The sequence below is a fragment of the Carassius gibelio genome, chromosome A6 (genome assembly GCF_023724105.1).
Source record: "Carassius gibelio isolate Cgi1373 ecotype wild population from Czech Republic chromosome A6, carGib1.2-hapl.c, whole genome shotgun sequence".
NCBI lineage: Eukaryota > Metazoa > Chordata > Actinopteri > Cypriniformes > Cyprinidae > Carassius > Carassius gibelio.
In genome coordinates, this window is record NC_068376.1 from 21,720,170 (window position 1) to 21,735,392 (window position 15,223).

The window sequence follows — 15,223 nt, forward strand, 5'->3', positions numbered from 1 at the left end:
TATTTAATTTGCTGCCCTAAATGCTTGATTATTCAGTTATTTGCTTTTTATGATTTACATTTGACGTTTTTTTTTTTTTTCTGTGCTGTTTTAGAACAACATGGCCCCATTTTTGGGTTGCGACCCACCAGCTGGGAACCACTGCTTTAAATGTTAAATAGTCATTTTGTTGTTTTTGTTGTTGCTTGGTATATTTTGTGCACACCAGGGACTAATGTAGTTTGTATGATTTACAAGTGGTGTTTATAAAACATTTTATGTTTATAAAACATCAAACATTTATGAACAAACATAAAAAAAGAAGACTTTTTTTTGTTTGTTTCTTTTTTTCTTTTTTCTTTTTCCATGTTATACATGGAAAGACAATATCTTGACAGTATATATATATATATATATTTTTTTTTAATAGTCATCAGCTAATAAATCACATTCTTGGTCTATATGTTTATAAAAAATAAGGGTGAGTTATACAGTGTCATTTACAAGTCGATGTATCAGAATGGTAATGCATTTTATTTGTATTTTATCAAATAATTTTATCATTCTCTACAACATCAGCTAAAAATGTGTTGCTAATTTAACACAAAGCATGTTTCCATATGCCATTTCAAACAGCCAATGATATGAAAAGCCCCAACCTGCGAATTGATGGGATTGGTTGCATATTTGTGATGGCAGGAAACGGGCTGTTTCAAACAGCATTTTTGAGATCGTCTTCGGTACACCGCAGTTCTATGGCAAAAATACTCAGCAGTGTTGAGTGATGAATTTGCACATGGTTTGTCTCGAAGCATACTAAAAGCTCTAGACAGATATGTAAACAACATTAAAAACTTGATTTTCACCACATGGAGTCCTTAATTTTCTGCTTTGTTTTTGTTTTCAGATGCTACCTGTTAGATGGAATCTCAAAAGGAGCATGGTTGAATCGTTCCAGTATCATTTACGCAGGGAATGACAAGTGGTCAGGGGATCCTCGCGTGTCCATCTTATCAAATGTGGGGGATAAACATGAATACAGCTTACAGATACAGAAAGTGGATATAACGGACGAGGGCTTGTATACCTGTTCGATACAAAGTGAACGCAATCTACGCCCAAAGCTCATCCAGTTAATTGTAAAAGGTGAGTGTTTCATCAACAACTGCTTATTTCATCATGGTATGCTATGTTTTTTATTGATAAAAAAAAAAAAAACTAATTTAGTATTATAATAACACCTGGTTTGGTTTTTAGTTGTGAGGAGGGTTTCTTAAGCTCTGAAGTATTCATTGCATTAACAGCATTTGTCCTCTTTACTGATCATATTTCTTAATGCTGATAATAAAAATTTGTATTTACATCCATGTTCATAATACTATTTTTTGATTTCAAAGGCCCAAACACTCTCAAAATGTCAAAAAATAAAGTAAATAAATAAATAAATTCAGACTCTTGGCCACTGCATGCAATTTTACACTATTTATTAAAGCTTCAAGCACATTTTAAATGTGTATATGTTTGCATTAATACTGAAAATATGGATTGAATGTGTTACTAATGACTTTGAAATCATCAAACGTTGGAAAAAACTTTTTCATGTTTCTTTATTTAAATAGGGATTCTAGCTTCACATGTGTGTGTCCCCCTTTTAAGGAATTAGAGTAAAGTCTGTGAATTAGCATATAGGCTATATATAGCAGTTGGAGTGCAGGATTGAGTATTATGTAACACAGTGATTAAATACTGCAATTTTCAAGTGGATCTAAATAAATAAAAAATTATGGGGTTTGATTGTTATTTTCATATGTATTGATACAATTTCCTCACAGTGGTCAAATAAGTCAAAAGTAACTGTAAATTGCAAAAAAAAATTAGTGTCTTTAGAGGAGTGACTCAATTTGTGGTTCAGATTTGTAGAGGAAATAATTACATTTTTTCTCCATCGTGCTCAGCAGCATAATTACTGATAATGTCCATGTGGAATAAAATGTTACATCATAGTAGTCCATGCGCATGGCCACTCTGCAAAACTCATTTTTGATGATGTTAAATGGGCATCAGTTGATATAGTATATTATAATTTCTTTAGTGAGGAAAACATTAATTCACCTGTTAGCTTTGCATATTTCTATTGGTCATCTACACTTATCAATATTTTTACCTACCAGACTGAATAGTTATTAAGAAAATAATTCCACCAATGTGGTTCTTTGAACAAACCTCTGATTGCCAGCTAGAAAAATTGGCATAAACCTTTATATGTCTGCATGATAATCCCCTCCTCTCAGTGAATATTATAAGGTCTGCTCTCAGAACTTGTGTACATAAACTTTATGTGTATGAAGAAAATAATCAGCTTTCACTATAAATGACAGCAGAGGCCAGGTATGCTATTTGTGCGTTTTGCTTTTCCGGATATTTTTTTTTAAATATATAAAAATTAGTTGGAGTTGTTCGATTCAGCTAGGAAAATAAATATAATGTATCTATGTGTTCAACTATATTTGTGCATGTACTGTATATACTGTAGTTTCCTATTATTTCCTTTAGTTTCTTTTCAAACTATATTAAAATTGTTATGTTTATTTATATATTACAATGTATATATGCATATGGAATATTATTTTACATATTACTAATTATGTATTGACTTTTTTATTATTATTACTTCAGAACTATTTTACTAGCCTTTTCAGTTTAGCCAGCTATTACCTTGATATCAGCTCTGCAGAATCTGGGCATTCTCTCAAGCAGCTTCATGAGGTGCCACCTGGGATGCCTTTTAAATTATATTCAAGGAGTTCCTATGTATTTTGGTTCCCTTGTTGGCTGCTATTCCTTTACTATCTGTTCCAACTCTTTAAAAATGATCAGCTCATTTCAGTTGGACGCAATTTTAGTTTTATAGAGAAATTCATATTCAGGCACAATATGTGTTTGCTGCAACACATACATAAAACTGATGATGTTAATGAATATTTCATTACTCTTTTGAGCTGTTATGTAGATATTTGTTTGGTCGCTGGGTTCATCTCACATCCTAGTCATTCCGAGATATTTTAGTAATGGATATTTATCTAAATTATCTGGTAGGCTTATATTGTGTATATATATACAGTCGACACCTCAGTAGGAGGTCCATGGCCTATAATTAACTAGAGAAAGATCACCGCAAGCACCCTAACCCTCCTTGAGATAAAGCAAACTAATACAGGTCAGTCATATCTGAAGATGTGTAGTTTCAGAGGCCGTAACCTGTAGTCCATCGCTGAGTCGCTTCTGTGTAATTATAATCAACAAAATGAATGTCCTCCTTTTTCACACTCTTAGCCAAAGGCTGTTTCATGATCATGATGGATCTTTTGTCCTTAATAGAATCCATTACTTGCCTGTATCTCTACATGATCTGGGATAATTAATAAGCACTGGTAAGAAAATATACACGCACGGTTGGAGTAATGACAACAACTTAAGATAGAGAACAAAAGCGACAGGAAACACATGATGAACAGCAGTCTTGTAATAGGAATCGGTGAGTGGTAAACTTAATCTCCTGCAGAATTGTAACAGAAATAACATCGCTAGATTGACTCTTACAGTGGCACAAATCCTGGAACACCAAATCATATGTAATACAATTAAAACGGCTTATTTGTCCTTTATAACATTTGAACAGACTGTACTTGCGGTCTCTTCAAGCTCTCTTGATGTATCCTGAACATTTGTGTGGACGAAACCGTTTGGCTAGGACATTCTTTTTAGCCGACGGGTCAATACTGGGCATCATCAGAGAATGAGTGTGCTTGTTTGTTTTGTAGGGATCGAATGAGGATGGCCCACACACATTTTCTCCACCGCTTAAATCTTAGCCTCGTTTACCAGACAGTACCATTTGTCACAGTCCTCAGTGAGTCACCATCAAATAGAGCTGTTTGAGACTGCCACATTATTCTTTTATAGATGTGCTCAGTTAGTGAATGACAGATCAAATGCATTGCTATTCTGCTATAGCTAAATATTAAGAGTAATGGTCTGTTTGTCATCAGCAACCACCATTTTGTTTATTGTGGAAGATGAGCCAAAGAAATGAGACAGCTTGGCACTGTGCATATTCCAGTATTGCAGTAACAATGAAACTGAAAAAAAAAAAAAAATGTCTGTTGTGGCGTCTTTTGAAGTGAATCATTTCTGTGGAAGAAGTCCAATTATGAAACTGTGATTATCATGAGATAGCTCTACATTTCAAGGGCTTCTTTACTGTTGAACTTCCAAGTCTTTTGAAGTCATACAATAGCTATTTGATGAACACACTGAAATTTGAACTTTTGAAGTCATAATAGACCATTTTTTAGTTAGTGAACATTGTGACTTTTTTATGGGTGGAGCTTAGTTGGAGGCAGAAAGATTCCCACGACCGCTTTATTAACGCTAGCCAGCAAGCTTTTATTGCTTGTTTTTTTAACGGTGACTAGAGAAAATTAGGTTTTATCTGAATATGTAATGTCACTCACTGTCAGGGACAGCGATTGAAAATGTTAACTTCGACGGAAGGAACCAGATTGGATGACTCGTATACGCTCACTTAAAGGTGCACAGTGTAATTTTTAGCGGCATCTAGCTGTGAGGTTGCGAATTGCAACTTTCGGCTCAGTCCCCCACTCACTAGTGATGCGCGGGTCGTCTCATAACCCACAGACCCCGCAGGTAACCCACGGGTCGGGTTGGGGAAGGCAAAGAAATTGTCACCTTTGTTTGCGGTGCGGGTTGGTGCGTGTCATTAAAAACAAAATTTAAAAAAATCCATGTATGTTGCGTGCAAATCCCAAAAGCCTATATTAAATATTTGGATTATATATTTTCATATTTTATTAGGTTCTTTGATAAGGTTACAATACGAAGGTCTACTTAGCAACGTAACTTGCGTGATGTCCCCATTGTGCGGGTCGGGTCGAGAAATTTTACATTATTTGCAGGGCGGGCTGGGACAGGCCAAATAATTGTAATAAAAGCGGATCCCGCAGGTTGGAAAAAAATATGACCCGCACATCACTACCACACACCCCTCCCTTTAGAGAAGCTACGGTGGCCAACACAGGTAAAGATGTCGTCGGTAAAGACAGCAGAGAGCAATGAAATTTCTTTACAAGGTAAATCATGGAATTATATTTACTTAACTATTCAATAAATCAGTGTTATTGAGAATGTTTGGAATGTTAATGTACTTGTTCATCATTGATCATTCATCATTCATCACTTTTTTAACAACAAAGTGAGGAAACACGCTTTGTAGAGCAGTTTGTCTGTTTAAAGCTACTGTACAAACATGGTAGTGACTTCTATAATAAGGAGACCCGCGGTTTATGTAGATAGAAATAGCTCAATCTAAGGTAATAAAAACATAACGGTTCATTAAGAAATGTCTTTATACACCTCTGAAAACATAGTTTTATATATTATATTGCATTTCTGTAAAAAGATTGTTGTAAATATTAAACATTGCACCTTTAACGGATGGATGATCTGATATGAGTGGCCTGACACACCTACCAGATAGAGAAATCGTGTGTGCATAGTAAATAGAAACTGAGGGCATATACATCTTTAGGTAGTTATAACTATGTACTAACAGTGGCAACTGTAAACATATGCACTAGAACACACAACCATCACATAACATTGGCCTTTACTATTCCCTCTCAACAAAATCTTTAGAAATCTGCTTGTAACCAAACCATAATCCATAAAATACAATATTTTATTTAACCTTAACTGAAACACAAGTATTTTAGATTTTAGATTCTATCCAGTCCTCTTGTTTTAGTACAGCTTTCATAGTTTTTTTTTTTTTTTTTTTTTTTTTTACCAATGGCAGCATAAAATTTCAAATTTGAGACTGTATTCCATCATTGTGACACTCAGAATGACATTTTAAGCTCCTTATGTAGCCAACTTTGTGCTGGTTTGTATTGGCCGCCTCCACTTATTCCTTTGTTTTGCCTCCAGCTAATGCTGTGATGTAATTGTGACGTTGGCACAAAAAGGTCTATTCTTTGTTTCACATAGTTGAACTGGTGTCATGTTCAGCTACACAAGTGACATTAGCCTGGCTGTATTGTGCTTAATAGTCGTGGCTTAATGGTTAGAGAGTTGGACTTGTAACCTGAAGGTCGCGGTTTTGAGTCACGGTACCGGCAGGGATTGTATGCAGTGAGAGTGAATGAACAAAACTCTCTTTGACTATCAATACCACGACTGAGGTGAGACCCTTAAGCAAGGCACCGAACTCCCAACTGCTCCCCGGCACCACAGCAAAAATGACTGCCAATTGAACTGGGTGTGTGTTCTTGGCATTTGTGTGTGTGTGTGTGTGCACTCACATGGGTTAAATGTAGAGCACAAATAATGAGTGTGGGACACCATACTTAGCCACACATCACTTTCACTTAAATAACTGTTGGAATGAAGTTTTATTTTTATTTTTTTGTTGTTGTATTTTCCTGATCCACTTATGTACTGTTTTCCTTCTTTTATAATTTAGTAATGCTAGACACTAGTTTCTTTATATATATATATATATATATATATATATATATATATATAGATATATATATATATATATATATATATATATATATATATATATATATATATATATATATATATATATATATATATATATATATATATATATATATATATATACGCACATATTTTAATATATTTAAAAATGTAATTTATTCCTGTGATGGCAAAGCTTAATTTTCAGCAGCCATTACTTCAGTCTTCATTGTCACATGATCTTCAGAAATCATTCTAATATGCCGATTTGTTGCTCAAGAAACATTTCTTATTATTATCAATGCTGAAAACAGTGATGCTGCTAAATATTTTGCAACATTTTGTAACAGTGAAACAAATGTCTTTATTGTCACTTTTGATCACTTGGATCAATATGTAGTAATTGTATTTAATTAATAAATCTTAACTAAATAGTATTAATACTGTTTATACTGTGTTAGGGTGATATATATAATATTGAGTTGATCAAAAGTGACAGTAAACATTAATATACTGTATATATACAGTACACACACAAACATATGTATATATCAAGAAAAAACAACACCGGTACCACTAATTTGAAGATCCCCAATCTGGCCATCTGATCATTAAGCTATGGTTTGAACATCTAAAATGTCATAAAATATTAAGCCTCATTTTAGATTCTGTACCAGTGAGTCTGCACCTCACAGCAACCCTGCAAAATCTTTAATGTGAAAGTGGATCCTTTCATGAATGCCTAGTATTCCCCTCGGTGAAATCTCTGTATACTGTAAGCACTCCTGCTTATAGATTGAACTAATACAGTGTGCTGGAGAACAAAGCAATGTGTCCATGGCGGAATGTTTCTTGTCTTGCTTTTATACTGTATTAATATCTGAGATAAGAGATGGATAAATTATGAACCCAACATTCACAAACAGCACAAGAATATTAGAAATGTTATTTATTTTAATCGTGCACTTATTCAAAGTGCTATGTTTTTAATTAACTCTTCAAATGGACATGTTGTACCAAGAGAGCTCATGTACTGGGTCGTACACATTCTCACTGTCTCACGTTCCGTGGCATTACCAACTGAAGAAATCCCAGAGGGTAGAGTAGCCTGTCAGGATTTGTGTTTTGTTTCTGTCTATGACACCTAATTAGGGATCTAAGTTGGTTGGTTTTAGCAGCCTTCAGGTTGTATGGGGAATTGGGAACGACTATGAATGAATGTGGAATCTGGCAGTTTGCAAGTGTAGCATATTTCCACTTCCAGCCTCATGAGTACATTTAAAATGCATGTGCATATGAGTACAGTATAGTCGCTGGATCAGAATATTCAGTATTCCCTTGTAATGGTGTGCATGGATGAATCATAAGGAGTATTCCCAGCATACACTCTGTTTTAAAACCTGTTAAGCTGTCTATTAAAGAAATACTTCACCCAAAACGTTTTTGAAAAATGTGCTCATCCTCAGGCCGACTGAGATGAATATGTTCCTCTGCAGTAAATGGGGCCATCAGAACGAGAGTTCAAACAGCTGTAACGTCCATCAATTTACATCTTGTGCAATGAGAAGCTGTATGTTTGTAATGAACAAATCCATCATATAGCGTTTTCAACTTTGTACTGTTGATGAAATACGAGTCCTCTATTTACAAATATGTCGGTGATTTTGATGTGAGAGGACAACAGTGGATGGACTTTATCACAAATAGTACAATATTGCATTTCACTGCATTTCAGAAACATTCTTTGTCCACACTACACAAAGTGTATGAAAATGCATGTCACATGACCATTCATGCAGGTACAACTATGTGCATGATTTTATTGTTTAGACGGTCATCAAGGATATTCAGAGTGAATGTGGGCAGCCACGCCATCGTTTCCGTTTTGGTCCATTTACTCTGAAACACATTCCCAAAGTTTTAAAGCTAAACGCGGTCTACTACATTTTCGAAAGCCTCCATTTTTGAGGGTCAAAAACGCTGGGGTAGTTTAAATGACAGGTGCAACCGCAGCAAAAGTTATGCGTTTTAAATTGAAAATGCACTATTGTGAATGTAGCTTCATTCTGACCACACCCATTAACTCCTGAGGATCCACTGGTGAGCAATGGATGTAATGATGTATTTCTCCATATCCCTTTGAATGACGAAATAAACTCATCTACATCTTGGACAGCCTGAGGGTGAATATTTTTAAAGCAAATTTTAGTTTTTGGGTACCTATTCCTTTAAGGCAGCAATGGAAAGCATTAGCACATAAACATATTGAATATAATTACAAGTGACGTGACATACAGCCGAGTATGGTGACCCATACTCAGAATTCATGCTCCGCATTTAACCCATCCAAAGTGCACACACACAGCATTGAACGCACGTCCGGAGCAGTGGACAGCCATTTATTCTGTGGTGCCCGGGGAGCAGTTGGGAGTTCGATGCCTTGCTCAAGGGCACCTAAGTCGTGTTATATCCGGTCCGAGACTCGAACCCACAACCCTTAGGTTGTTAGGAGTCAAACTCTTTCAGTTTTTTGTACTGCAAAAATTATATTTTAAATAATAGTTGCTTCCGTTGCGAAGAATGCATGTAACATGCTTTTTTTTTTATTTGCTTTTCATTTTTGGGGGGTTTAGAAAAAGATTAGAAGGCAGCATAATCATGCATCCTACCTTTTACAGCCGTAGAATTGGGTTTGTGCTTGTGATTTTTTCAAGTGCAGCTCACTAGCTTTTGGAACAGAGCTTTATTGTGACCCAAAAGGGTTGTTCAGGATAAGAGTTTATTATTATGTTCGAAGTTGTTATTTACCCTTAGTGTCTCTTTTAGTTCAAGCTTTGTTTAATGATTTTAAAATCCTTCCTAACCACTTCTTAACTGAAATCATGGTATGTTTTGACTGAAGGCTTTCCACAAATTAGTTAATTTTATTTTTTTGTTTTGTATCTGTTTTTCGATTTCTCCCCTGACTGTTTTACGTGGTATTATTTGATTCCAAACTGCAGCAGATTTGCATCATCAATACGAGCACGAGAATGAGCACTACAGTACCTGTTCACAATTATAGCTAGATAATACAGTATCTCTAGAGAAGGCAAAATAAATGGAAACATTCACTTTTTTCCTCTCTTTGGTTTAAGTACCATAATAAAAAACACACAGAACAGCACTTATGTGTCTGATTTGTAGAACAAATGGAAAATGTGAGTTGCTAAACGCAATTTCTGTGGAGAATCGTTGCAATTAGAAATAAATTATTGTATATTAGACATTTATATGTCATCAAAATTGGTTCATTTCAACAAATTAGATCCAATTGCATTCAAACCAACTACATATTGGACTGTAGTCCAAATGAACCATCCTTCCTTCAGGCAGATTATAGTATGGTTCAATGTGCATGGCCAAAAAAAAAAAAATTATGTAACCTTTACAGTAAAATACTTGCAGCTGTGTGGTTTCCAAAATTTTACCGTAAAAATACGTTAGCAACATTTTAGGTTTTATAGACTTAACTTAAATTGACCATAATAAACTGTACTTCATTAACTGATATAATATGTCAATCTATTGAAGTACTAATTTAGTTTGTTCCACTGAAATACACTGACAACCACCAAACACTAGTGGTGATGAGAAAGTCACATGATAAAAGCTCTTCACAAACAGCTTTTCTACAAGCTGAGGAGGGAAATACTTGTAAATAGAAAGTGCACAGTGTCATTCACACAAAAAATAAACACCATCATGGTAACACACATTACTGAAACAATACAATAAACATTACTTTAACAACACTAGATGCAAGATAAAACCTTAATGTACACAACTGATATGAAAAAGTGTCATGAAGGGAATGTCAATTTAAGGTTTTTCACTGTAAATTATACAATTACTTTTTATTTTTCACTTCCCAAAAAAAAGTTAATTTTAACATGTTAAAAGTACAGTACAGTATTTTACTGTAAAATTACATTAAATGTAATCATAGTTATTCACTGTTTGTAATGTGGAAACTTACTGTTTACCAATTAACCGGTATTTACTGTAGCCTTTTACTGTTAAAAATCACAATTTTTAAAGTTTAGTATTGTTTTACTCTTTCTTTTAAATATAAGTCTGTCTGTAATGTTGCTTTCAGCATAAAAAAGTTTCAAAGTCCACGTCAGAAATCCCTTGTCAAAAACTTCAACAAATGAGTCGTTTGGACTACAATGCATATTTTCCAGAATTTGTGATATCACAAATATTGAGGACTGGGCCGAGACCTGGTTTAGCTGCATTAGAGAAGGGAACGCGTGTTATGACTATGTCAGAGAAAAGCTAGCTTTCCCAAGGCAGATGAACATAGAGTGGTTGCAATCCTCTGGAACAGAACACGGACATGTAAAGTCATCTTTTAGCTCAAGGTGCGCGCCTAAATGGTCAAATTTATGCACAAATGTGTCAAAATGCTGTGCTAGGAGATTATTCATGTATACCTTCGTCGGTCATGTAATAAATGAACGTAAAGAGTTAAGAATGAAAATACACACTGTCACGGTTGGGTTTGGGAAAACACAAAGAGAGGGTAGATCCAAATGCAGGTAAGGGTTTTTATTTAAACAGAGGGGTAACTACAAAAATAAACAGTCATGAGAGACAAACATAACCAAAAGAGGGAACCGGATGAAACGGGGAACTCGGAAGAATGAGAAGGTAGAGGAAGTCTCGGGGGAACGAGAGCATGAGACACATAGGGTAAGGACTCCATGAAGACAACAGAGAAAGACAGCTCTATATAGGGAAACCCCCAGGAAAACAAAGACTGGCAGCGTGACATTACCCCCTCCCTACGGAGCAGCTACCAGATGCTCCACCTAAACCCAGGAAAACCCCAACAGAAAAAGAGGCAGGAGGGAGGTGGAACGGCGGCGGACCAGGGGGAGGGACGGAGGGACAGAAAACAGGGACAGGAGCAACCAGGAGGAATGGAAAGGTGCAACACAAAACAAGGAGTCCAGGAGGGAGGCGGACAGGTGGAGGCTCAGGGGGAGGGAAGGAGGGCCAGACTAAACTAAAAGGAACAGACAGAAACAGAATTCAAAAAACACAAAACATAAGTCCATGAAGGGCATGTTGAGGCGTCCACCAGGACGGAGCAGATGACCACCACATCTTTGTGGTCGAGGCCGGAGTCCACCAGGGCGGAGCGGAAGACCACCACGGCCTTGTGGTCAAAGTCAAAGCCCTCCAGGGCGGAGCGGAAGACCACCACGTCTTTGTGGTCGAGGCCGGAGTCCACCAGGGCGGAGCAGAAGACCACCACGTCCTCATGGTCACCGCCGGAGTCCCCCAGAGCGGAGCGGACGACCACCACGTCCTCGTGGTCACCGCCCGAGTCCCCCAGGGTGGAGCGGACGACCACCACGTCCTCGTGGTCACCGCCAGAGTCCCCCAGGGCGGAGTAGAAGACCACCACGGCCTTGTGGTCACCGCCTCGGGAACTGTATCAGGCACCGCCTCTGGAACAGCCTCGGGCACCGCCTCGGGAACTGTATCGGGCACCGCCTCGGGAACAGCATCGGGCACCGCCTCGGGAACTGCATCGGACACCGCCTCGGGAACAGCCTCGGGCACCGCCTCGGGAACAGCATCGAGCACCGCCTCGGGAACAGCATCGGGCACCGCCTCGGGAACAGCATCGGGCACCGCCTCGGGAACTGCATCGAGCACCGCCTCGGGAACTGCATCGGGCACCGCCTCGGGAACAGCATCGGGCACCGCCTCGGGAACAGCATCGGGCACCGCCTCGGGAACTGCATCGGGCACCGCCTCGGGAACAACATCGAGCACCGCCTCGGGAACAACATCGAGCACCGCCTCGGGAACTGCATCGGGCACCGCCTCGGGAACTGCATCGGGAATCGCCTCGGGAACAGCATCGGGCACTGCATCGAGCACCGCCTCGGGAACAACATCGAGCACCGCCTCGGGAACTGCATCGGGCACCGCCTCGGGAACAGCATCGGGCACCGCCTCGGGAACAGCATCGGGCACCGCCTCGGGAACAGCATCGGGCACCGCCTCGGGAACTGCATCGGGCACCGCCTCGGGAACTGCATCGGGCACCGCCTCGGGAACAGCATCGGGCACCGCCTTGGGAACTGCATCGGGCACCGCCTCGGGAACAGCATCGGGCACCGCCTCGGGAACTGCATCGGGCACCGCCTCGAGAACTGCATCGGGCACCGCCTCGAGAACTGCATCGAGCACCGCCTCGGGAACTGCATCGGGCACCGCCTCGGGAACAGCATCGGGCACCGCCTCGGGAACTGTATCGGGCACCGCCTCGGGAACTGCATCGGGCACCGCCTCGGGAACTGCATCGGGCACCGCCTCGGGAACAACATCGGCCACCGCCTCGGGAACTGCATCGGGCACCGCCTCGGGAACTGCATCGGGCACCGCCTCGGGAACTGCATCGGGCACCGCCTCGGGAATAGCATCGGGCACCGCCTCGGGAACTGCATCGGGCACCGCCTTGGGAACTGCATCGGGCACCGCCTCGGGAACAGCATCGGGCACCGCCTCGGGAACAACATCGGCCACCGCCTCGGGAACTGCATCGGGCACCGCCTCGGGAACTGCATCGGGCACCGCCTCGGGAACTGCATCGGGCACCGCCTCGGGAACAGCATCGGGCACCGCCTCGGGAACTGCATCGGTCACCGCCTCGGGAACAGCATCGGGCACCGCCTCGGGAACTGCATCGGGCACCGCCTCGGGAACAGCATCGGGCACCGCCTCGGGAACTGTATCGGGCACCGCCTCGGGAACAGCATCGGGCACCGCCTCGGGAACAGCATCGGGCACCGCCTCGGGAACTGCATCGGGCACCGCCTCGGGAACTGCCTCGGGCACCGCCTCGGGAACTGCCTCGGGCACCGCCTCGGAAACTGCATCGGGCACCGCCTCGGGAACAGCATCGGGCACCGCCTCGGCCTCCGGAACTGCAATGGGAACCGCATCGGGAACGGCTTCGGTCACCGCCTCGGCCTCCGGAACAGCAGCGGGCACCGCCTCGGCCTCCGGAACAGCAGCGGGCACCGCATCGGGAACGGCCTCGGCCACCGCCTCGGCCTCCGGAACAGCAGCGGGTACCGCCTCGGCCTCCAGAACCGCAGCGGGCACCCCATCGGGAACAGCATCGGGCATTGCCTCGGCCTCTCGAACAGCATCGAGCACCTTCTCGGGAACAGCCTCGGCCTCGGAAACAGCATCGGGCACCGCCTCGGGAACTGCATCGGGCACCGCCTCGGAGACTGCATCGGGCACCGCCTCGGCCTCCGGAACATTAGCGGGCACCGCCTCGGGAACAGCATCGGGCACCGCCTCGGGAACTGCATCGGGCACCACCTCGGGAACTGCATCAGGCACCGCCTCGGGAACAGCCTCGGCCTCCGGAGCAGCAGCGGGCACCGCATCGGGAACGACCTCGGCCACCGCCCCGGCCTCCGGAACAGCAACGGGAACCGCATCGGGAACGGCTTCGGTCACCGCCTCGGCCTCCGGAACAGCAGCGGGCACCGCCTCGGCCTCCAGAACAGCAACGGGAACCGCATCGGGAACGGCCTCGGCCACCGCCTCGGCCTCCGGAACAGCAGCGGGTACCGTCTCGGCCTCCAGAACCGCAGCGGGCACCACATCGGGAACAGCATCGGGCATTGCCTCGGCCTCTCGAACAGCATCGAGCACCTTCTCGGGAACAGCCTCGGTCTCGGAAACAGCAGCGGGCACCGCATCGGGAACAGCCTCGGCCACCGCCTCCGGAACAGCAGCGGGCACCGCATCGGGAATGGCCTCATGGACGGCAGCCGCCCGCTCGGGAGCGTTCTCCGGGTCCTGAGGAACAGTAGCTGCCTGTCTCCTCCTCCGCCCTCTACGATGGAGAGTCGGTGGCGTTGAGTCGGCCATCTTGTGCTGTGGTGCTGGGCTGGCGGCCATCTTGAGCTGTGGCGCTAGGCTGGCGGCCATCTTGGGCTGTGGGGCTGGGCTGGTGGCCATCTTGGGTTGTGGGGCTGAGCTGGCAGCCTTGTCTGGAAACTCTGGTGTGGTTGTTGCATTCCACTGAGCACGATGGTGCAGGTAATTGGTAAACCCCCAAAAGTCCAGGATCTCTAACCCCTTCATCTCCCATTGAGGTAAAGGATCATCCAGGCAATTATTAAACCAATCCTTTAGTGCTGCATCATTGTAACCTAACCCGACTGCCAAAGTCCAAAACAATTGCGCCAGGCCACCCACCTCCCTTCCTTCTTGATGAAGGGTGGTTAAGTTCCGGACTCTCCCCCTCCGTTCCTCCATGGTGGCTGGGGAACCGATTCGAAATCTCACACCGCTGGATCTAGGCATGATGGAGTCCTTCTGTCACGGTTGGGTTTGGGAAAACACAAAGAGAGGGTAGATCCAAATGCAGGTAAGGGTTTTTATTTAAACAGAGGGGTAACTACAAAAATAAACAGTCATGAGAGACAAACATAACCAAAAGAGGGAACCGGATGAAACGGGGAACTCGGAAGAATGAGAAGGTAGAGGAAGTCTCGGGGGAACGAGAGCATGAGACACATAGGGTAAGGACTCCATGAAGACAACAGAGAAAGACAGCTCTATATAGGGAAACCCCCAGGAAAACAAAGACTGGCAG

General features: G+C 42.5%; 2 protein-coding genes across 7 annotated transcripts in view; one reads left to right on the top strand and one right to left on the bottom strand.

Moving 5' to 3' along the window:
- The window catches only part of LOC128015698 (neuronal growth regulator 1-like), a 109,455-nt gene that overhangs the window by 20,123 nt on the left and 74,109 nt on the right, over positions 1 to 15,223 (top strand). For all 3 annotated transcript variants that reach the window (XM_052599749.1, XM_052599750.1, XM_052599752.1), the window contains exon 2: positions 887 to 1,125. In XM_052599749.1, coding sequence (XP_052455709.1) covers positions 887 to 1,125 — 239 coding nt within the window. The remainder of the gene's footprint in view (positions 1 to 886; positions 1,126 to 15,223) is intronic.
- On the bottom strand, positions 11,337 to 15,193 carry LOC128015696 (foot protein 1 variant 1-like). Of its 4 annotated transcripts, none has more exons than XM_052599748.1 (3): positions 13,936 to 15,193; positions 13,324 to 13,419; positions 11,337 to 12,051 (listed from the first exon to the last, which is right to left on the bottom strand). In XM_052599748.1, the coding sequence occupies exons 1-3, from the start codon at positions 14,929 to 14,931 to the stop codon at positions 11,620 to 11,622; spliced, it is 1,524 nt and encodes a 507-aa protein (XP_052455708.1). In that variant the 5' UTR covers positions 14,932 to 15,193; the 3' UTR covers positions 11,337 to 11,619. The 4 variants fall into 4 exon arrangements, with proteins under 4 accessions (XP_052455708.1, XP_052455707.1, XP_052455706.1 ...); XM_052599747.1 differs by having other exon boundaries at positions 13,324 to 13,491; XM_052599746.1 differs by having other exon boundaries at positions 13,324 to 13,515.

Coding starts and splice junctions, on each gene's coding strand:
- LOC128015696 (XM_052599745.1), bottom strand. CDS start 14,931: ATGCCTAGATCCAGCGGTGTGAGATTTCGAATCGGTTCCCCAGCCACC. Junction 12,352..13,935: donor TGCCTGATGCAGTTCCCGAG/GTGGTGCCCGAT, acceptor GTTGTTCCCGAG/GCGGTGCCCGATGCAGTTCC.